The sequence below is a fragment of the Molossus molossus genome, unplaced genomic scaffold (genome assembly GCF_014108415.1).
Source record: "Molossus molossus isolate mMolMol1 unplaced genomic scaffold, mMolMol1.p scaffold_m16_p_10, whole genome shotgun sequence".
Classification (NCBI taxonomy): Eukaryota; Metazoa; Chordata; class Mammalia; order Chiroptera; family Molossidae; genus Molossus; species Molossus molossus.
This window is the reverse complement of record NW_023425345.1, coordinates 89,864,902-89,889,247: the sequence shown is the minus strand read 5'-3', so window position 1 is coordinate 89,889,247 and position 24,346 is coordinate 89,864,902. Positions and strand designations below refer to the sequence as shown.

The window sequence follows — 24,346 nt, the reverse complement described above, 5'->3', positions numbered from 1 at the left end:
TAATTATCAACAGGTAAAAGAACTTAAACATTCAAACAAACTAGAAATAACAGACATCAAACTGGAAGCAGCAAGAGCTAAAAGTGAGCTAGAAAGAGAAAGAAATAAGATTCAGAGTGAACTGGATGGTAATATATAATTTCCCATGCTTTTTATTATTTTCACATAGAAATTAAAATTATTAAAATAGATCACACTGAATTTTTATTTTCAGCTTAATTGAATTTTAATGTTAGAGAACATATGGATTATTTTTGTTTATATGTTGGATATTCGTTCTGTGATCTAACTTTAAAAAAAAAAATCTTATGTTTATGTTATAGTTACTTGATTAATACATATATTAAGTGAAATTTTATAATGTAAATTTTATACTTCCTGAGTTTATTATTTTAAATCTGTTTAGATCATCATGTGATTATTCGTTCCAGGCCGAGTTTTACATTTAAGAATATTTTTATATAGATCCTAAGCCAGTGATTGAGCTTAGTTCAGCCTGGGCTTATTTGTTTGTTTATTTATTTTTGTTAATTCTCACCTGAGGATATTTTTTCTATTGATTTTTAGAGAGAGTGGAAGGAAGTGTGTGTGTGTGTGTGAGAGAGAGAGAGAAACATCAATGTGAGAGAGACACATTGATAGGTTGCCTCCCACATGTGCCCTGACCAGGGCAAGGATCGAACCTGCAACCCAGGTATGTGCCCTTGACTGTGAATTGAACTTGAGACCCTTCAGTGCTCAGGTCAGTGCCACAACCACTGAGACACACTGGCCAGGGGTAGCCTAGGCTTATCTTTAAACTCCAGTTTAATGTTTAGAATGTCTTTCTCATCAAGATTCCTTGACTTTTCTTAAGTAGTTAAATAAGCTGCCTGTAACTATCCTCAAGTTGGTCTTTAGTTGAAGTGGCTTCTGTAGTTTCAGACAGAACTTAGGATGAATGATGGTTTTCATTATTAATTTCTACTTGGTTGACACATGAACTTACATAGAGTTAGGGAGTCAATTTTCGTAAGAATTTGAAGAGTTTGGGATCCAGTTCTGCATTCATTTTTAACTTGGAGTTATATAAATTTTAGTTCTTCTGTCTGCAAAATATTTGTCACCTCATTACAAGAAAGATTTGTAAATTCATTGGACAAAGTTGAAGGTTTCCAATTTATATTTCTACGAGACATCTGACAATTCTACTAGAATGATAGGTTTTGAAGGGTTCTGTGATTTTATTCACTCTGTTTCTAAACAGCTTTATGATGATGTTCTCTGTGGGATTTAGGTTGCAGAACTCTTTTAAAGTGAAGTAAGTACTTAACCTCTTCGGCTGTCATCCATCCAGGTTGATGTCCCTAGCTTTAAAAATTCAAATAAATAAATGTATATAACCTTTTATTAATGTTTTATGTGTGTATGCTAAATAAAATAATGACAGAAAAAGTAACTCTGATTTTTAGTTTGTTTTATTCTTATGAAAAGTTTATTAATGTAATGATCTTTGAGAATGTATCTTCAGAGTGACTTTCTAGTTATCTTACCAGCTTATTAATGTTTGCTGTTAATTGCGATTTTTTATCTTAATAAGATTGAATCTAATACATTTTTCTCCTTAAAAAATACTAGGATTACAGTCAGACAATGAAATTCTCAAATTAGCTGTTGAACACCACAAAGTGCTCTTAGCAGAAAAGGATCGTGATTTAATACGTAAAGTACAAGCTGCCAAGGAAGAAGGTTATCAAAAGCTTGTGGTATTACAAGATGAAAAGTAAGTACATAATTACCTTATTTTGTGTTAAACCTCCTTGCGTATGAACACATTTTGCTGTTACATTATCCTTATTGTAGTTCTTGTAACATAATTATCATCTGTTGTTTTAGGCTTGAACTTGAGAACAGATTAGTGGATTTAGAGAAAAAGAAAGTGGAATCTGATGTCTGCAGGCAGTCTGAAAAGGATCAGTGTGAAGAGAAATTGCGGGCTTCACAGATGGCAGAAGAGTCGGCCAGAAGGGAACTTCAAAGTATTAGGTTATAAATATATATGTATATATATTTTAAACTTTTCATTTTGAAATAATTTCAGAGTTAACAAAACATTATAAAAGTAGTACAAAGAATTCCTATATGATCTTCACTCAGATCTCCAAATATTAATGTTAATCTTATATAACCATATTACAATAAAGCTACCAAGTTAACATTAATTAAGAAATCAAATAAACATTATTGTTATCAGGCCTATAGACTCTATTCAGATTTCACCAACTATCCCTTTTTCTGGTCCAAGATCCAGTCCAAAATCTCACATTATCTTTATTTAGTTTCCTTTAATATTAAACATTAGCACTTCGGTAGAGTGCAGGCCAGTTATTTTGTAGATTTCCCTCCAGTTTGAGTTTGTCTTACATTCTGCTAATTAATACATTTAATTAAATTCAACTTACACATTTTTAGCAAAAATAGCACCAAAGTCAAAGTAACGTGTCTTCAGTGCATCGTATCAGGAGGTTTGTTATTATTTGTCCCCTTACTGGTGATGTTAACTTTAATTACTTGATTAAAATGATGTCTGCCAGATTTTTTCACTACAAAATGACCACTTTTTTCTCTTTGTAATATATAATTATGGAGAGATACTTGAAACTAAATATTCTCATGCACGGATTTTTTTTTTTATTCTATGGCTTATAATCTTTTTTATAATTTATTTTGTTGCTCAGATTGTCTCAGGTTTGGCCATTGGAAGCTTTTTCAAGTTGTCTCCTCATTTTGGCTGCCTCCCTGTGTTTGTTTCTACGTATTACTTAACGAGAGGTATGGGGCTATCTGAGACCAGATGCTGCTTGTTTGAAAGGATTTAGGAAAACCTGAAGCAGGATCCAAGACAGGCCAATCCTATGGTTAAGCAACTGGCCTCAGCTTGGGTGGGCCTGAAAGTTGAGTTGGGCGTGGCCTCAGGGAATCACCAGGGTGGGGCAACCAGTATGAGCCAGGTTGCTGGCGTCCCAGATATGGCGGCTGTCTGTCGCCCCAGGGCAGGGCTCACCAGAGGAACAAAGGCCCCTGACAGCATGTCTGTCCCGGACAAAGCCCCCTCTCCAGCCCTCGCTCCAGTGCCAAACAGCTCAGTTCTTCCCTGCATGTCTCTGGTGCCCCTGGAGCTGCCTCCCCTCCAAACTCAGAGGGAGAGAGTCCGATAAGTCCGTGCGCGGGCCCTTTAAGGAGCTGCCTGGGGCTCCAGCCGCCTCAGCCTCCCTGAGCCTCAGTTCCTGCTGGTTTTTACAGCCAAAAGTTATGGGGACTTCTCTTCCTGGCACTGGAACCATGAGTGGGTGCCTGGTATAGGACGGGGACCCCTCAGTCCTCAGAGAGGACCTTCCCAGCCAAGGTATCCTGATTTTTATCCGCCTCACATGGGTGTGGGACCAGCCCGTCTGCCTCCGCCCCTCCTACCAGTCTGGATGTGGCTACTGCTTTACTTCCGTAGTTGTAGGACTTCCATTCAGATGGATTTCAGGCGGTTTTGAATGATGGTTGTTCTGTAGTTTAGTTGTAACTTTGATGTGGTTGTGGGAGGAGGCGATACCGTGTTTGCCTTCGCCGCCATCTTGACTGGAAGTCGCGTATATTTCTGACATGAATAATAGGTGAGTCAAAAGGTTATTACCTATGTAGTTTTGTTAGATATTTCCAATTCCCATTCAAGAAAATTGTACCACTTGCATCTCAGTGTAACTTAATTTGTATTGCTCATGAAAAATGGGATTAAACAATTGTTTTTATGTTTAAGGGCTATTTTTATGTCTTTTTGTTTAATTGTCTGTTCATGTCTTTCCCTATTTTCTATTGGATTCTTTGGTGTTTTTACCCTTGCTTTTTATGGGTTCTTATTAGAAATATTAGTCTTTTCTCTGTGAACTATGTTGCAAATACTTCCCCATTTTGCCAGTCTTTTGACTTTAATTGTATTTTTTGTCATACAAACTTTTTATTGTATAATAAAATTTATTATATCTTATTGGCACTGGATTTTATATCATAGTCTCTTCCTCAATCGAGTTACAGAGGAATTCACGTTTTTGCACTTGTATGGTTTTATATTTTGCATTTATTGAGATCCTTGATCTATTTGGAGTGTATTCTTTTGTATGCTGTGAGGTATGGATTTAATTTTACTTTGTAAAAGTTGAACCCGTTGTCCCACTTTTTTTTTTTTTTCAATCCTCACCCGAGGACATTTTTCCAGTTTTTATTCAGACAGAGCGGGAGGGAGAGAGAGGAAGAGAGAGAGAAACATCTATGTGAAAGGGACATTGAGTGGCTGCCACCTGCACGACCATCCAGGGCTAGGGACAAACTGCAACCGAAGTACATGCCCTTTGCGGGAACGGAACTCGGGTCTCTCTGGACTGCAGGCCGACACTCTAACCGCTGAGCCAAACTGGCCAGAGTTGTCTCATTTTTTTTATTAATAAAGGTGTCTTTGCCCAATGATTTTGAAAATACCTTTATCATATTTTAAATTTTCATTTATACTTGGGTATATTTCTAAACTTTCTATTCTATTATTTTGGTCTGTTTGTTCAGGAGCCACTACCATAGATGTTCTAATGTCTGATTGAGTTATTCTGTCTTTCTAGTTTTTCTCTTACAGTAGTTTATTCACTAATCTTTTATGTTGGTTTTTCCATATGAACTTGAATATCAGTATCTAGCTTCATAAAACAGTTTGTTGGTATTTTGGAGGGATTTCTTTAAATTTTTAAATCAACTTAGGGAGAAGTGACATCTTTATGATGTTTAATTGTCCTATTCAAGAACAGATTTATTTCAGTTTATTGAAATTTTCTTTTGTGTCTTTCAGGAGCGTTCTAAAACTTTGTAGTTATGACATATTTCTTGTTTATTCCCAAGTACTTAATTTTCCTTGTTGCTATTGTCAATATTTTCCCCCCATTTTGTTTTCTAGCTTGTTATTGTTTGTTTATGAAGCATAACAAGTTTTATATGTTAATTTTATATCCTAAAATTCTTACTAAAGTCTTTTACTGAGTTAGTTTTATTATGAATTACGTAGCATTTCTCAGGTATACCATCATACTATCTACACATACAGATAATTTTACTTCTTTACCAGTTCTTATGCTTGTAATTGATATATCTAGTTGCAGTGTCAAGCACCTCCATTATGGTATTGAGTAGTTTTGGAGATGGTGGGCATCCTTGCCTTGTTCCTGATCATAGTGGAAATGTCTCTTCTGTATTTTCATTAAGAAGCTAGCTTTAGGATTAAAGTATATGTATAGTTTATCATTTAAGAAAGTATCTATCAATTTTTATTTTCCTGAGTTTTTATTTTTATTTTTATCAACTATGATGTTTTAAATTGTCAAAGGTTTTTAGCATCTCTGGAGATAATAACTTTTCATCCTTGGCACTATCGACATAGTATATTAGTGGATTTCCTAATCTTGAACCAACCACAATTTCTGGAATAAAGTCCTCTTGATCTTTGTTTGTGTTAGGTGATAGTGTATTCTATTTGTTAATGCTTCTTTATGTAGTAATTGATCTGTAATTGTTTTTTTGTAATGTCTGTATTAGGTTATGAATCAATTTTATCCTTGCTCATAAAAAAAGATTAGGATGATTTCCTTGGTTTACAGTGCTCTGGGACAAATATGGGACAATGGACTATCTGGTTTTTGAAGGTTTGGTAGAATTCTCCCGTGAAACCATCTGGGCTTGTACCTTTTTCTAGGATAGTGCCTTGGTAACTACCTGTTTCCTCTATAGAAACCAGCCTACTTAAGTTCTCTTTCTCTACTGGGATCAGTTCTGATAATCTGTATTTTCATAAATTATTTATTTCATCTGTGTTTTCAAATGTATTTGCATAGAGGTCTACAAAATAGTGTTTTATTTTTTAATTCCACTGTTTCAATGCTTATTTTTTCTTGCTCATTTCTTATTTTGTGTATATGCTTTGTTTCCTCAATTACAGTTGACATTCACTATTATGTTTCAGGTGTATACTACAGTGGTTAGACATTTATATAACTTCTGAAGTAATCTCCCCCAGTAAGTCTAGTACCTACCTGGCACCTTACGTGTTTATTACAATATTGACTATATTATATTATTTACTATATTCCCTATGCTATCTTTTTATATTCCTGTGACTATTTTGTTATTGCCCATTTGTACTTAACCTCTTTACCTTTTTCATCCAGTCCCCCAACTCCCCGCCCATCTGCAATCTGCAGTTTGTTCTCTATATCTGTAAGTCTATTTCTGTTTTGATTTTTCATTTATTTTGTGTGTTAGGTTCCACCTATAAGTGAAATTATATAGTATTTGCTTTTCTCTGACTTAATTCACTTAGCATAATACCATTTGTGTTGTTACAAATGGTAAGATTTTATTCTTTTTTTATGGCCCCGTAGTATTTCATTATATATATGTACCATGTCTTCTTTATCCAGTCATCTATTGATGGACACTTAGTTGCTTCTATATCTTGGCTATTGTATATGAAATGTCTTTCTTTGTCTCTTGGTATAGCCTTTGTTTAAACATCTGTTTTGTCTGATACAGGGCCTCTTTGGATTCTTCTTGTTTAGGACTCAACTGTACTTCCTGGACTTCTGTGTCTTATTTTCTTTGCCAGGTTAGGGAGGTGTTTTTTGTTGTTGTTGTTAATCTTCACCCGAGAATATTTTTCCATTAATTTTTAGATAAAGTGGAAGGGAAAGTGAGGGGCAGGGCATCTGTTGGCTGCCTCCTGCATGATCCTGACTGGCAACTGGGGCTTGAACCTGTAGCCCAGATACATGCCCTTGACCAGGAGTCGAACCCATGACCCTTTGGTCCGTGGGTCAGTGCTCTAACCACTGAGCAAAACTGGGCAGGGCAAGGGAAGTTTTTAGTCATTATTTATTCAGGTAGATTTTTAATCTCTTGCTCTCTCTGCCTTCTGGTAACCCTATGATTTGAATGTTGGTACACTTGATGTTTTCCCACAGGTCCCTTAGACCATCCTCATTTTAAAAAATTATTTTTTCTTTTTGCTGTTCCATTTGGGTGTTTTCCACTACTTTGTCTTCCATATTGCTGATTCAGTCCCCTGCTTCATCTGTATGATGTTGATTCTGTCTCATATATTTGTTATTTAAATTATTTTTTATTTTTGACTGGTTCTTTTTATGGTTTCTACCTCCTTTTTTAAGTTTCACATTGTTTTTGCTGAATTTCTCATGGAGAGCATCTGTTCTTCCCTGTGAGCATCCTTATAAGCAGTATTTTGAAGTCTGTGTCTGCTAGATTGCTTGCTTCCATTTTGTTTAGTTCTTTTTCTGGAGTTTGTCCTGTTCTCTCAATAGGGACATGTTTCTTTGTTTCCTCATTTTGGCTGCTTCCCTGTGTTTGTTTTTATGTTTTAGTTAGATTAGCTATGTCTCACATTATTGGCATGGTGTCCTGTGGGGCCCAGTAGCCCCATCTCCCTGGTGACCTGAGCCAGGTGCTCCAGGCATGTCTCTTGTATGGGTTGTGTATGCCCACCTGTTGTAGTTGAGCCTTGACTGCTGTTGGCACAGCAGTGGGTTGGATTGGTCCTCAGGCTAACTGGTTGTGAGGACTGGATGCGACTACAGTGGATGAGCCGTAGTGTGGGAGCTGACCTCACAGAGTGGGATTCACTATAGTGGGGCTCTGGTGCCTGCTGAGTCCACGTTTTGGGTGTTGTTTATGGAGCTAATTGGGTGGTTCTCTGGTGTGGTCTGAAGCTGGCCACTGGGTGTGTTGGTTCTGGGGCCTCTTGGGAGGGGCTCTGGTGCAGGGCCAGGTTAGCCATTGCCTGTGCCCAGCTTGGCCACTTGATAGGAGCTAAAAAGTGATCTGCATGCCCTGGCTGGTTTTGCTCAGCAGTTAGAGCGTCGGCCTGCGAACCAGAGAGTCCCGGGTTCGGTTCCTGCTAAAGGGCATGTACGTCGGTTGCGGTTCGTCCCCGTCCCAGTTGTGGTTGTGTGGGTGGCAACCAGTCGATGTCTCTCTCTCACATCGACGTTTCTGTTTCTCTCTTCCCCTCTTTCTCCCTCCCACTCTATCTGAAGATAAATGAAAAAAAAAAAATGTCCTCTGGTGAGGATAAAAAAAGTGATCTGCAGTTGGCAGCTGTCTGTGCTAGACTTGCAGGCTCCTGGGAGAGGCTGTATTGTGAACTGAGGCCAGCTGCTGCTAGTGCCAGGGTTGTTTAGCAAGAGGTACAAGGCATGCAAGGCATGCTTGTTTGGGGTTTGTGAGGTTTGGGCCTTTGAGAGGTTTTAGGAAAATCCTGTGGGGACTGAGGCTGGCAGCTTAAGGAATGGCCCCTGAAAGAGGTTCAGGCTGGTCCACATGTGTGGGGCTGGGACTCCTCATTCCTCACGTAGGACCTCCACAGCCAAGATATTTCTCCCAGTTTTTAACCACTGCATGTGGGTATAGGATCAGCCCATTTTGTGTCTCCACATCTCCTACCAGTATCAGATGGCTTCTTTTATATATATATATGCTTAGTTAATAGGAGTTCTGTTCAGCTAGTCTTCATGTGGTTCTCAAGACTGGTTGTTGTATAATTTAGTTGTAATTTTGATGTGGTCCTGCGAGGAGGGGAGCACAGCATTTATCTACTCCGCCATCTTGACTGGAAGTCTCTTCCTCTCTTTGTTAATCAGGTCATTTAGTGCTTTATGTATTATTCTGGTAAATTATACAGAACAAAATTTACTATTTTAATCATTTTTAAGCATATAATTGAGTGGTTTTTTTAAAACTAAGATTTTGATTTATTGACTCATCTGTTTTTCTATTTTCTACCTCATTAATTTCTGTTTGTATCTTTACTTCTTTCTGTGTTTTTTGCCATTATAAAGATTTTATAATTTATTGGTGTTTAATGTACATAAAGTGAAAATCACCCATTTAAATAATGTACAGCTTGATGACTTTTGGTAATTGCATAGAGGTCTATAATCATCACCACAGTATAAGCAGAGAACAGTTCTACCACCCTACAAGTTTCCCTATGTTTCTTTGCAGTTGACTTCTCTTCCGGTCCGCAGCCTTAGGCAATCCATGATTTATCCATGGTGTTGCATATGTCAGTAGTTCATTCCTTTTTATTGCTGATTAGTATTCCATTGTAGGATATAACATGATTTGTTTATTCATTCTTTTCTTGATGGACACATTTTTGGGTTGTTATTAGTTGGAGCTATTATGAATAATGCTGCTATGAACATGTATGTACAAACATATGTTTTTATATCTCTTGGTTAAATATCTAGAAATGAGATTGCTGAGTCAAAAGTAAGTATATATTTAATTTTATAACATATGGTAAGTAATACTGTTTTCCAAAGTGGTTGTACTATTTTTTATTCCCATTACCAATGAATGAGAGTTTCATTTGTTTCACACATTCTTATTGACACTTGTTATTGTCAGTCTTTTTAACTAAATAATTTCAGCGGCTGTGTAGTAATATATCTGTGGTCTTAATTTGATTTTCCCTGATAGCTAGTGATGTTTAGCAACTTGTAGTGTGGTTATAAGTGACTTTACTTTTGTGAAGTGTCTGTTCAGATATTTTGTTCATTTTAAAAATTGGTATGTTATGTTCTTATTGAGGTCTAACAGCCTTTTATATATTCTGCATATACACTCTTTGTCAATACAGTGGTCCCTCGTTTATCATGGTTAATCCGTTCCAGACTCTAGCGGTTGCACCTGGCGTTGAAGGATTCCTGGGGTGCTCGAATACATAGGCCTACAGTCCATACGTACAGTAACTTTAATGTTAATTGTAATACAGGGTGTATAATTGACTCAGACAACCGAGTGCACGCTGTAACATTTTCACTGTCTCGATCAACTTTTTAAGGAATATATTTGAAAAAACCATGATAGAGTGAAGCGCGAAAGTCAAAGCACAAAGTGCTTTGTGGCGATGGACGACTGTACATATTTTACAGATATTTTGTCCCATGTCTGTGGCTTGCTTAATTGTGCCTACTGAAAGCAATTTTTTTTGCTTTGATGAAATCCTTTTTATTTTCAAGGTCTTTTTATATTCTATTCAAGAAGTCTTTGCCTAATCCTGTGTCACAAAGATTTATGTTTTCGCCTGGCTCTGGTGTGTCTCAGTGGTTGAGCGTTGACTCATGCATCAGTAGGTAGCTAGTTCGATTCCCAGTCAGGGCACAGCCCAGGTTGTGGGCCAAATCCCCAGAGGCAGCCAGTCAGAATTCTCTCTCATTGATGTTTCTCTCTTTCTCTCTTTCTCCCTTCCTCTCTCTCTAAATTCAATAAAAAACAAACAAAACACAACTTTATGTTTTCTAAGAAAAGATTAGTATTCTGCTTTTTACACTTGGGTTTATGGCTCAATTAATGTCAGTTTTTGAATTTTATGAGGTGATAGTAGACATTCGTTTTTTATTTCCACTTAAATATCAAGTTGTTCTAGCATTATTTATGAAATCTGTCTTTTCTCCCATTGAATTATTTTGCTAACTTTGTTGAAAATCAATTCACTGTATAAGTGTGTATCTGTTTCTGAACTCAGTTCTATTCCTTTGATCTGTTTGTCTGTCTTGATACCAATATCACACTGGTTTGACTACTATAGCTTTATAGTAGGTTTGGTTCAGATAGCACAAGTCCTCTACTTGTTCTTTTTTGTCAAGATTGTTTCGGCCCTTCTAGGTCCTTTGCCTTTCCACATAACTTTTTAAATCAGCTTTCTGTCTTTTTGAAAAGACTTCTTAAGATTCTGATTGGGATTGCGTTGAATCTCTCTCTCAATTTGAGGAGAGTTGCATCTTAACAGTATTGAGTCTCTCTAATTCATGATTATGGCATATCTCTCTTTTTCTTTAAACCATCTATAATTTCTTTCATCAAAGTGTTGTAGTTTTCAATTGTATATGTCAGGTTCATCCTGTCTTACATTTAATTTCTAAGCATTTTAATGTAATTATAAGTGGAGTTATTTTTAAAATTTTACTTTCTAATCATGGTAGCATATAGAAATATAGTTAGTTGAATTTTATGTATTGACTTTGAATCCTATGATCTTACTATTTTTGACTAGAGGCTTTGAGGATTCCTTAGAGTTTAAGATCATGTCGTAAATATCCTGTGCTTCCTCTTTTTTTAAATTTTTAATTATTTTTTTGTTACAGATGTTTCTCCTTTTTTACCCCATTGACACCCTCCTCCCCATGTTGTCCATGTACATTAGTTATGCATACATACATATAAGTTCTGTGGTTTATCTCTTCCCATCCCCCCACCCCCTCTTCTGAGGATGTCAGTCTGTGCCCTACTTCCATGTTTCTGGGTCTACCGTATTCCTCAGAGTGTTAGGTTCATTATATTCCATATATAAGTGAGATCATGTGGTATTTGTCTTTTTCTGCTTGGCTTATTTCACTTAGGATAACACTTTCCAGGTCCCTCCATGTTGTCTCAAAGGATAAGAGATCTTTCTTTCTTACAGCTGCATAGTACTCCATTGTATATATGTACCACCGCTTTATTATCCATTCATCTACTGATGGACACTTGGGCTATTTCCAGATCTTAGCTATTGTAAATAGTGCTGCCATGAACATGGGGGTACATATATTCTTTCTGATTGGTGTTTCAGGCTTCTTAGGGTATATTCCTAGAAGCGGGATCACTGGGTCAAATGGAAGTTCAATTATTAATTTTTTGAGGTAACACCATATTGTTTTCCATAGTGGCTGCACCAGTCTGCATTCCCACCAGCAGTGTACCAGAGTCCCCTTTTCTCCACACCCTTGCCAACACTTGTTGTTTGATGATTTGTTGATGGCGACCATTCTGACAGGTGTGAGGTGATACCTCATTATTGTTTTAATTTGCATCTCTCTGATGATTAGTGATGTTGAGCATTTCTTCATATGTCTCTTAGCCATTTGTATGTCCTGTTTGGAGAGGTGTCTATTCAGCTCCTCTGCCCATTTTTTGAATTGGGTTCTTTGTCTTCCTTTTATTGAGTTGTATGAGCACTCTATATTGGAACTTAACGCCTTATCTGATATATCATTGGCAATGATGTTCTCCCATACAGTGGGTTGCCTTTCCATTTTGATGATTGTTTCTTTTGCTGTGCAGAAGTTTTTTAGTTTGATGTAGTCCCATGTGTTCATTTTTTCCTTTGTTTCTGTTGCCTTAGGTGATGTATCAGTGAAAATTCTGCTGCATATGATGTCCGAAATTTTTACGCCTACATTTTCTTCTAGAATTTTTATGGATTAACGGGTCACATTTAAGTCTTTTATCCATTTTGAGTTTATTTTTGTGTGTGGTGTAAGTTGATGGTCTAGTTTCATTTTTTTGCATGTAGCTGTCCACTTTTCCCAACACCGTTTATTCAAGAGGCTGTCTTTACTCCCCTGTATGCTCTTGCCACCTTTGTCAAATATTAATTGAACATATTGCCTTGGTTTCATTTCTGGGTTCTCGTTTCTGTTCCACTGGTCTGTATGCCTATTCTTGTGCCAATATCAGGCTGTTTTGAGTACAGTTGCTTTGTAGTATAACCTGATATCTGGTATTGTGATCTCTCCTACTTTGTCCTTCTTTTTCAAAATTGCTGTAGTTATTCGGGGACTTGTTTTGGTTCCATGTGGACTTTTGAAGTATTTGTTCTAGTTCTGTGAAATATGTCATTGGTATTTTGGTGGGGATTGCATTGAATCTATAGATTGCTTTGGGTAATATGGACATTTTAATGATGTTAATTTTTCCAATCCATGAACAAGGTATGTGCTTTCACTTTTTTATATCTTCCTCTATTTCTTTTTTTCAATGTTCTGTAGTTTTCTGCAAATAGGTCCTTTAATTCTTTTTTTTTCATCCTCACCCAAGGACATTTTTCCATTTTTTTGTCCAGATATAGTGGGAGGGAGAGAGAGGAAGAGAGAGAGAGAAGCATTGACGTGAAAGGGACACATCGAGTGGCTGCCACTCGCATGACCAACCAGGGCTGGGGACAAACTGCAACCGAGGTACATGCCCCTTAGCGGGAACCGAACCCAGGTCTCTCTGGACCACAGCCCGACTCTCTAACCGCTGAGCAAACCGGCCAGGGCAGGTCCTTTACTTCTTTGGTTAAGTTTATTCCTAGGTATCTTAATTTTTTTGCCGTGATGGTAAATGGGGTTCTTTTTTAGTTTCTCTTTCTGTGAGTTCATCATTGGTGTACAAGAATGCCGTTGATTTCTTGATGTTAATTTTGTATCCTGCTACTTTGCCAAATTCATTTATTAAGTCTAGTAGATTTTTGATGGAGTCTTTAGCGTTTTCTATGTATAATATTATGTCATCTGCAAATAATGACAGTTTCACTTCCTCCTTTCCAATTTGGATCCCTTTTATTTTTTTCTCATGTCTGATTACTGTTCCTAAGACTTCCAGTACTATGTTAAATAGGAGTGGTGAAAGTGGACATCCCTGTCTTGTTCCTTTTCTTAATGGAAATGTTTTTAGTTTCTGCCCATTGAGTATGATGTTAGCTGTAGGTCTTTCATATATGGCCTTTATTATGTTGAGATATGATCCCTGTATTCCCACATTGCTGAGCGTTTTTATCAGAATGGATGGTGGATTTTGTCGAATGCGTTTTCAGCATCTATTGATATGATCATGTGGTTTTTATTCTTCATTTTGTTTATGTGGTGTATCACATTTATTGATTTGCTAATATTGTACCAGCCTTTCATCCTTGGAATGAATCCCATTTGGTCATGGTGAATAATTTTTTGGATGTATTGCTGGATCCGAGTTGCTAGTATTTTGTTCAGGATTTTGGCGTCTGTGTTCATCAGGGATATTGGCCTGTAGTTTTCTTTCTTTGTAGTGTCTTTTTCTGGTTTTGGAATTAGAAATATGCTGGCCTCATAGAACGAGTTTGGAAGTCTTCCTTCTTCTTGAATTTTTTGAAATAGTTTGAGGAGAATGGGTGTTAGTTCTTTTTTGAATGTTCGGTAAAACTCCCCGGTGAAGCCATCTGGGCCTGGGCTTTTGTTTGCTGGGGGAGTCTTGATTACCTCTTCAATTTCCTTAGTTGTTATTGGTCTATTCAAGTTTTCTATCTCTTCCCGGTCCAATTTTGGGAGACTGTGTGTTTCTAGAAATTTGTCCATTTTGCTTAGATTGTCGAATTTGCTGTCATATAGTTGCTCATAGTAGCTGTTAACAATATTTTGTATTTGTGTGGTGTCGGTTTTTACTTTTCCTCTTCCATTTTTGATTTTGTGTATTTGGGTTCTCTCTCTTTGTTTCTTGGTGAGTCTAGCTAAGGGTTCATCAATTTTGTTTATCTGTTTGAAAAACCAGCTCTTTGTTTCATTGATCCTTTGAATTGTTTTTTTGGTCTCTATGTGATTTATTTCTCCTCTGATCTTTACCATTTCCTTCCTTCTACTTGCTCTGGGGTTTTCTTTTTGTTTGCTTTCTAATTCTTTAAGTTGTGAGGTGAGACAGTCAATTGTAAGGTCTTATAGAGTTAAGCCTTGTTATTCTGCACATAGATAACTTGGAGCCCAGATGTCTTGCAGACAAGCTCTGGAATGTTCACATAACCTTGGAGAGCACATAGCATGTAAACAAGTATGTTACAACATATGCCTGCAAACGGGATATGGTTAACTCCCAAGGAACTCATTGACCTTACAGATTAAGGAATAGTTTGATTATAACAAGAGTGAAGTCAGTGAATTCTTGGGACCTAGCCTAATGTAGATAGAAAATATAAAAGTAAAACGATGCAGTACTCGGTGCTGCAGTCTTGTACCCTGTCTTTTGTGTTTGCCTGTTTCTTTGTTCATTCCCTTTCCCCCCCTCCCGACATACGGGAGGCAACAGTCAATTAGAAATTTTTCTTGTTTCTTGAGGTAGTCTTGTAATGCTATGAGCTTCCCTCTCAGAACTGCTTTTGCTGCATCCCATAGATTTTTGTGTTGTTGTGTGTTCATTTTTATTGGTGTCCAGGAAGTTTTTAATTTCTCCCATGATCTCCTTGGAAACCCATTCATTGTTTAATAACATGCTATTTAGCCTCCATGTGTTCAGATGTCTCTGTATGTTCTTGTTGCAATTGATTTCTAGTTTCATTCCATTGTGATCTGAGAAGATGATTGATATGATTTCAGTCTTGAACTTGTGGAGATTTAGTTTGTGTCCTATCATGTGGTGTATCTTTGAGAACGTCCCATGTGCACTTGAGAAGAATGTGTATTCTGTAGTTTTGGGGTCTAATTCTCTGTAGATAGCTATTAAATCCATTTGTTCTAGTGCTTCATTTAGAGTCTCTGTTTCCTTGCTAATTTTTTGTCTAGAGGATCTATCCAGTGGTGTCAGTGGGGTGTTGAAGTCCCCTGGTATGATTGTATTGCTGTCGATTTCTCCTTTGAAGTCCTCCAGAAGTTTTTTAATATATTTTGGTGCTCCTATATTGGGTACATATATGTTTATCAAGGTTATATCTTCCTGTTGGATAGATCCTTTCAATATTATGTAGTGGCCTTCTTTGCCTCCATTTATGGCCTTCATTTTGAAATCTATTTTATCAGATATGAGTATTGCTACCCCAGCTTTTTTTTGCTTTCCATTTGCTTGGAAAATTTTTTTCCATCCCTTCAATTTCAACCTATGTGAGTCTTTTGTTGTGAGGTGGGTCTCTTGTAGATGACTCATATAGATGAGTCATGCTTTCTTATCCAATCAGTTACTCTGTGTCTTTTTATCGGAGAATTCTATTCATTTACATGTAAGGTGATTATTGATATGTGCTTGTTTATTGCCATTATTGTTTATTATGGTTTCATTTTTCTTCCTATTTCTTCTACTAATTACAGTAGTTTTCTTAACATTTCTTGCAGTGCTGGTTTGGTGCTAATATATTCCCTTAGCCTTTTTTTGTCTGGGAAGCTCTTTATTTGACCTTCTATTTTGAATGATAACCTTGCTGGGTAGAGTAGTCTTGGATCCAGATCCTTGTTTTTCATGACCTTGATTACTTCATGTGATTCCCTTCTGGCCTGTAGTGTTCCTTGTGAGAAGTCAGCTGAGAGCCTTATGGGGTTTCCTTTGTAGGTAACCTGTTGCTTATCTCTTGCTGCTTTTAGGATTCTCTCTTTGTCTTTAATTTTTGGCATTTTAATTATTGTCTTGGTGTGGGCCTGTTTGGGTTGTTCTTACTTGGGGCTCTCTGTGGTTCTTGAACTTGAATGCTTTCTTCCTTCACCAAATTAGGGAAGGTTTCTGTCACTATTTCTTTGAATATATTCTCTAACCCTTGCTCATTTTCTTCTTCTTTGGGGACTCCTATGATGCAAATATTATTACGTTTCCAGTTGTCCCACAGTTCTCTTAAGCTGTCTTCCTGTTTTTAAATCTTTTTTTCCTTTTGGTTTTCTGATTGGTTGATTTTTTTCTACCCTGTCTTCTAATTCACTGATCCGGTCCTCAGCTTCCTCTTTTCTGCTTTTTAGACCTTCCAATGTGTTTTTAATTTCTGATATGTCATTTTTTAATCTCTTCTTGGTGTTTTTTAATTTCCAATTGGTTTATTTTCAGCATCTCTATGTCCTTACTCATGCTGCTGAGCTTCCTTAAGATCATGGCTCTGAATTCTAGCTCTGTTAACTTGCCTAACTGCTCCACATTGATTTCATCTTCGGTGGAGGTCTCTTGTTCTTTCATTTGGCTTCTGTTTCTGTGTTTCACCATTTTGGCTATCACAGTGGGTTTTGGAGCCTGTCAAGTTTTCCCTGTTGTGTTGGTGTTCTGCTGTTTGTGGCTCCCTCTCCTGGTTTAGATGAGCGAGGGAGGACCCACGTTAAACACCACTGTCAAGTCTTACTTTCCTGGTTAAAGTTGCTACCCCAGGGAAGGTACTCCTCTAGCTTTTTGCCTGGAGGCTAGCAGTGGAGGTTACATGAAGAGTTTTGGGTTGTCAGTTGATTGAAAAACTTCCTCAGGTGCTCAGCATAAGGGGATTTTCCAAGGGTGGGCAAATGCTGGTTGTTAATGAGCTTCAATTAACATTTCAATGGCCCACAGGGTGGGGTTGGATTTCCAAGGGAGGGGCTGCTGCCTCTCCCCAGAGCCTTGGGAAGGAGCAATATGGCCACCATCCTGTGTGGCCACAACTCAGTAAAAGCTCTGAGTCTTCTCCAAATCCCAAGTGTCCCCACACAGTTCCAGTCCAGTCCGCCCTCCCTCTGCGGGAGCCCAAGGTGAGTGCCTGTAGCTATTTTAGCCTCTGTCCCCGCTCTGCGCTGTGGAGCCGCTTGGGAGTGTGACCTGAGGGCACTGCTCCCAGCTAAGGCCGCTGCTGTCTGTGGGCTCCCAGCCCCTGTCTCGCGCCTTCACAATCCTAGGAGGATCGAGTCAGTGTCCCTGGTTATATGGTCCTCGCAAGCTGCTTTTCCGTTGCTTTTTCCCATCGATTTGTCTGTGTTATAGTTGTAATTCCAGTTTGGTTCTGGGAGATGGTCTGTGTAGCTCCGTTCACTCTGCCGCCATTTTGGATCTCCTGTCCTGTGCTTTCTTTAGTTCATTTTTTTTTAAGTTGGAAATTTAATTCAACTGATATTCATTTTCACTTTTATTAAGAAAAGTGTCTTTATTTTCTAATCATTGCTTTAAATGTATCCTATAGATTATGTGTTTAGTTGTTATTTTTTAGAAATTCTCTTTAGTTTGTAGTTTCCTTTTCATCCAAGAGCTTTTTAAGTACAAGATGTATTAATAGAAGATATAGTTGTTTAATAGAGATTGAAACTGATAGTTTCCTAGGGCTGCTATAACAAAATACCACAGACAGGGTGGTTAAAACAACAGAAATGTGTTTTCTTATGGTTCTGGAGGTGAGAAGTCTGAGTTCTCAAGGTATTGGCAGATTTGGTTTCTCCAGAGGCCTCTCTCCCTGGCTGACAGATGGTTGCTTTCTTGCTATGTCCGCACGTAGCCTTTTCTCTCTGCACATGTATCCCTGGCACCTCTCCCTCGTTTTCTTAGGACACCAGTCATATTGGGTAGAACCTATCCATATAAAGTCATTTAACCTTAGTTACCTCTTTAGAGGCTTATCTCCAAATGCAATCAGAAGTACTGGGGGCTTAGGACTTCAATGTGTGAATCTTGGGGAGACACAATTTTGTCCATTACAGAAGTTTTTGAATATTCAGGTGGGAGGGCTTGTTTTTTTGTTTATATTATTGTTAATTTGTAATTTTATTACATTGTGATCAGAAAGTATTCTTTCTATTATTTCTGTTTTATGGAACACAATAATGTTTTCTTTGTGACATAGGCCAGGGCTTGGGTAAAGCAAGTGAGGTGTCCAGGGTGAAAATTAAGGAGACACCCACTGTTATGTATTGACACTGCATTCACAGGAGACTTGGAGTGATACTTCTTAAATTTTGCACCCTGGCACTTCATTTATTTCATCCATCTTGTATCTCAGTCCTTTAACACATGATTGATTTTTGTGTTGCATAAGGACTAGAAAAGAAAGTGCTCAATTATAAGAATATAGAGTTTGATAAATACATCCAGAAGATATACCCTATTAACTATGATGTTTATGTGTTCAGTGTACTTATATTTTTGTCTACTTTATTTTTCTTATACAAACAGTGATATTAAAAAGTCTCCTGTTGCCCTGGCTGGTTTGGCTCAGCAATTAGAGTGTTGGCTCACGGACCAAAGAGTCACGGGATTGATTCTGATCAAGGGCGTGTACCTCAGTTGCAGTTTGGTTCCTGGCCCTCGTTGGGTCCTGAGGGAGGCAACCAATCGATGTGTCTCTCTCACATCGTTCTCTCTCTCTCTTGGTCTCCCTCACACTCTGTCTGAAAATAAATGGAAAAAGATCCTCAGGTGAGGATTAAAAAAAAAGTCTATTCTTATTATTATTGTGTTTGTGTCTGTGATTCCTTTCATATCTTGTAGTTTTTTGCTTTATAAAGGTGATTGCTGGCCCTAGCCGGTTTGGCTCAGTGGTTAGAGTGTTGGACCACGGACCAGAGAGACCCGGGTTCGGTTCCCACTAAGGGCAGGTACCTCGGTTGCAGTTTATTCCCCGCCCCAGTTGGGGTCGTGTGGGTGGCAGCCACTCTATGTGTCTCTCTTATATCAATGTTTCTCTCTCTTCTTCCCTTTTTTTCTCCCTCCCGCTCTATCTGAAGATGAATGCAAAAATGTCCTCAGGTGAGGATTAAAAATAAAAAGAAAAGAAAAAAGGTGATTGCTGTATGATTTGGTATTTAGGTAATCATAGCAGTTATATCTTAATTGTGCAATGTGGCTTTAAATATTTAAAAGTGCTTTTCACTGGAAGTCTTAGCCACAGCAATCAGACATGAAGAAAAAATAAAAGGGATACAAATTAGAAAGGAGGAAGTGAAACTGTCATTATTCGCAGATGACGTGATATTATATGCAGAAAACCCTAAAGACTCCATCAAAAATCCACTAAATAAATTAATTTGGTAAAGTAGCAGGATACAAAATTAACATCAAGAAATTGACAGCATTCTTATACACCAATGACGAACCCACGGAAAGAGAAACTGAAAAAACAATCCTATTTATCGTTGTGGCAAAAAAATTAAGATACTTAGGAATAAACTTAACCACAGAAGTAGAGGACCTATTTGCAGAAAACTACAGGACATTGGAAAATAAATAGAGGGAGATATAAAAAAGTATGTGCAAGGAAGCGCATACCTTGTTCTTTGATCGGAAGAATTAACATCATTAAAATGCCCATACTACCCAAAGCAATCTACAGATTCAGTGCAATACGCATCAAAATACCAATGACATATTTCACGGAACTAGAACAAATACATCAAAAGTTTATATCGAACCATAAAAGACCCTGAATAGCCACAGCAATCTTGAAAAAGGACTAAGTAGGTGGGATAACAATATGGGATATCAGGTTTTACTACAAAGCTACTGTAATCAAAACAGCATTGTAATGGCACAAGAACAGGCATATATGCCAATGGAATAGAACAGAGATCCCAGAAATTGACCCAAGACATTATGCTCAATTAATATTTAACAAAGGTGGCAAGAGCATACAGTGGAGTAAAGACAGCCTCTTGAATAAATGGTGTTGGGAAAATTGGACAGCTACATGCAAAAAAATGAAACTAGACCATCATCTTACACCCTACACAAGAATAAACTCAAAATGGATAAAAGACTTAAATGTCACTCGTGAATCCATAAAAATCCTAGAAGAAAATGTAGGCAACAAAATTTTGGACATCATACGCAGCAGAATTTTCACTGATACATCACCTAAGGCAACAGAAACAAAGGAAAAAATGAACACATGGGACTACATCAAACTAAAAAGCTTCTGCACAGCAAAAGAAACAGCCATCAAAATGGAAAGGGAACCCACTGTATGGGGGAGCATAATTGCCAATGACACATCAGATAAGGGGTTAATTTCCAAATTATATAGAATGCTCATACAACTCAACAAATGGAAGACAAAGAACCCAATTAAAAAATGGACAGAGGAGCTGAATAGACACCTCTCCAAACAGGACATACAAATGGCCAAGAGATATGTGAAGAAATGCTCAACATCACTAATCATCAGAGAGACACAAATTAAAACAATGATGAGGTATCACTTCACACCATCCAGAATCGCTGCCATCAACAAATCATCAAACAAGTGCTGGCAAGGGTGTGGAGAAAAGGGGACTGTAGTACATTGCTGGTGGGAATGCAGACTGGTGCAGCCACTATGGAAAACAGTATGGTGTTTCCTCAAAAAATTAAAAATTGAATTGCCATTTGACCCAGTGATCCCACTTCTAGGAATATACCCTAAGAAGCCTGAAACACCAATCAGAAAGAATATATGTACCCCTATGTTCATAGAGCACTATTTACGATTGCCAAGATCTGTAAACATACCAAGCGTCCATCAATAGATGAGTGGATAAAAAAGCAGTGGTACATATATACAATGGAATAATATGCAGCTGTAAGAAAGGAAGATCTGTTATCCTTTGAGACAATATGGAGGGACCTGGAGAGTGTTATGCTAAGCGAAATAAGCCAATCAGGGAAAGAAATGCCACATAATCTCACTTATTTGTGGAATATAATGATCAAGGTGGGCTGATGAACAAAATAGACTGAGAGACATAGAAAGGAGTATGGTTCAGACAGGCAGATCTCAGAGTAGGGAGATGAGGTGGGAATGGATGAGATGAACCGAAGAACTTACATGTATGTATGCATACCCAGTGGACATAGATAACAATTATACAGGGGTGGGGGGAGCAGGATGGGGTAGAGGGGGCCTGGAGTGGGGAGGAGAAACATCTTTAACAAAAATAAATTAATAAAAATTGAGAAAGTGCTTTTTGTCGTTTAATTATTTTTTTTACTTGAATTTCACATTGTCTGATATCATCATTACTTCAACTTTCGTATTCTCATTTGCCTGGTTTGTGTTCTTATTTTTATTCTTTTTTAATCATCTCAGGTTTTGTTTGTTTATTTGTGAATCCTCACCCGAGCATACTGTTCCATTGATTTTTAGATAGAGCAGATGGGAGGGAGAGGGGGGGGGGGGGAGAGAGAGAGAGAGAGAGAGAGAGAGAGAGAGAGAGAGAGAGAGAGAGGAAAAAACTAGATGTGGGAGAGAGACATTGATTGGCTACCTCCCGCATGACCCTGACCTGGGCCAGGGATCGAACCTGCAACCCAGGCATGTGCCCTTGACCAGCGTTGAACCCTCCACCTTTCCGTCCACAGGTAACCTTTGACCCAAACCGGCCAGGGCTCAATTTCATTTTTATAATGTGTCTTTTATGTATAATATACATAGTTGGGTCTTGCTTTTGGCCAAATTAGAATTATTTTTATTTTCATTTATTTAGTTTTTAAATCCTCACCCAAGGATACTTCTCCATTTAACTTCAGACAGAGTGGAAGGGAGAGAAAGATAGACATCAATGTAAGAGAGAGACATCAATTGGTTGCCTTCTGCATGACCCTGACCAGGGCCAGGACCGAACCACAACCGAGGTATGTGCCCTTGACTGGACTTGAACCTGTGACTCTTTGGTCTGTAGGCTAACACCCTAACTGCTAAGCCAAACAGGCCAAGGCAGGAGAGACCTTTCATTTTAATGGATAAGTACATTCGCATGCAGGGAGCCCATGCTTACCTCAAATTCCAGTCAAGTGCATGAACGGTGTCTTGCTGGGATTTAGAATTATTTTCTTCTCTTTACTTAGAGGTGTTTAAAGTTTGAGCATTTCTCTCTTCTGTTTTGAAGGATGTGGTTTTGTGTGGCTTCATTCTTCTTGCTTTTCTGTATTGTCTTGAAGGAGATACGGGTAACACAGAACTAAACATCTCTCATCTTCAGCCACCTGGAAGTCCCCGATACTTGTTTTTTAAAATCTGAAAACTTAATGACTTCCTAATATTATAGATTCAAGTTGAGAGATTTTTAAATATTATTAAATTGTAAGTTATGATTTGGGACAAGGTTTTTGATTCTCATTACTCAGGAAAGAATTACCTCAGGCAGACATACATGGATAATTTACAAAGTTCAGGTTTTATGAACTATTAATTTAAATGTTAGCTTCTACAATTCTAGAATCATAAATCTGTAATGGATTTTGAGGACCAGTCTTATTCTAATTTTTTTTTTTTTTGGTGGGTACATTTTTCTAACTGTTCAGGACAGGTAAGTTGTTTCATCTTTTCCTGATGATATCCAGAAAGGAGAGAGAGAGACCCTCCTCAGAAACCTCATTCTGATGCTTTATCCTATTTCCTATTTGAATTTAAGTCTTTTTCTTCTGGTTTGGGCTTCTGTTGCCATAGTGATAAAATGGTCAGCATCCTTTCATTACTTGAAGGTAATCATGAACTTGACCATTAGGTGTTTGTTTATTTGCTACATAAAACAGCTTCCATTCCTTTAGATGTTCTTTAATATGAATCATTTTCTATTCCATTAGTCACTTTGATAATTTTCCTTTGATTTCTCTTTAGGTTCTTTAGATCATTTATAGTGTGTCATTGACTCCAACTTATTTTAGAATAAGGACATAATAACCAACATAAAATGTAGCAGAAGAAACAAAAATTCACAAAATTTGAGTAACTTTTTTAAAAAAATAGTTTACAGTTGTGGTGGTTTTATCATGACAGCTCTGATTTTCTGATTTATGAGTATCAACCCGGTCTCGATCATTCATTAAAATAAACATAATTGCAGATTGTCTTATTTAGAATCTGTGATAGGTTAGAAAGAGATTACTTGTGGAGGAAAAGGTCTTGCTACAGAAATGAAAGTTCTAAATTATATAAAGCAAAAGTATCCATTTATTTACAAACAACAAATATCTGTGATACAGAGTAATCATGGCTTTGGTAGATGCTTTAAATTATTAATTATATATCAGTCTCTTGTTTTCATTAAAGTGGTTTCTTCACCACTAGCCTGAATAATAAAATTATTATTCTAATAGTATTCTGTATTTCACAAGGCTGCACCACCGCACAATGAGTTTGTAAAATTTGTAATGTTGCCTGTAAATTAAAGATGTAAAAATTACAGGATTTCATTTTTTACTTTTTTTTTTAATACCCGAGGACATTTTTTCTATATTTTGCTTAGATAGAATGGGGGTGGTGGTGTAGAGAGAAACATCGATGTAAAAGGGACACATCGAGTGTTTGCCACCTGCACGACCCAACCAAGGCTGGGGACAAACTGCAACCGAGGTACGTGCCCTTAGCAGGAACCGAACCCTGGTCTCTCTGGACCGCAGGCCGACGCTCTATCCGCTGAGCCAAACCAACCAGGGATATTTTTTACTTTTATTGTTATTTTACTTAATTAATCTTTATTTTTGAGAGTATGACAGATGTCCCCCCATTTCTTCCTCATTACCCTCCGATGCCCAGTTCCCACCATGCCCCATTATCTGTGTCAATGGGCAATGCATATATGCATATAAGATCTTTGGTTAAACTCTTCCCACACCCCATTCCCCCTTCCCTCTGAGATTTGTCAGTTTGTTTCATGTTTCCATGTCTCTGATCTATTTTATTTGTCAGTTTATTTTTTCATTAGATTCCATGTATAAGTGAGGTCATGTGATAATTGTTTTTCTCTAACTGGCTTATTTTGCTTAGCACAATACCCTCCAAGTCCTTTCTTGCTGTCTCAAAGGGTGAGAGATCCTTCTTTTTTAT

General features: G+C 37.6%; 1 protein-coding gene across 7 annotated transcripts in view; it reads left to right on the top strand.

Annotated features, from left to right (window-relative positions):
• Positions 1-24,346, top strand: part of CEP83 (centrosomal protein 83) — a 141,144-nt gene that overhangs the window by 88,513 nt on the left and 28,285 nt on the right. For 6 of the 7 annotated variants that reach the window (XR_004958266.1, XM_036250810.1, XM_036250807.1 and 3 more), the window contains 3 exons: positions 14-128; positions 1,618-1,762; positions 1,876-2,025. Coding sequence is in view for 6 of the 7 variants with exons in the window: in XM_036250810.1 (XP_036106703.1) it covers positions 14-128; positions 1,618-1,762; positions 1,876-2,025 (410 nt within the window). In the remaining variant the exon portion in view is untranslated. The remainder of the gene's footprint in view (positions 1-13; positions 129-1,617; positions 1,763-1,875; positions 2,026-24,346) is intronic. The other variant, XM_036250808.1, reaches the window with a different exon arrangement.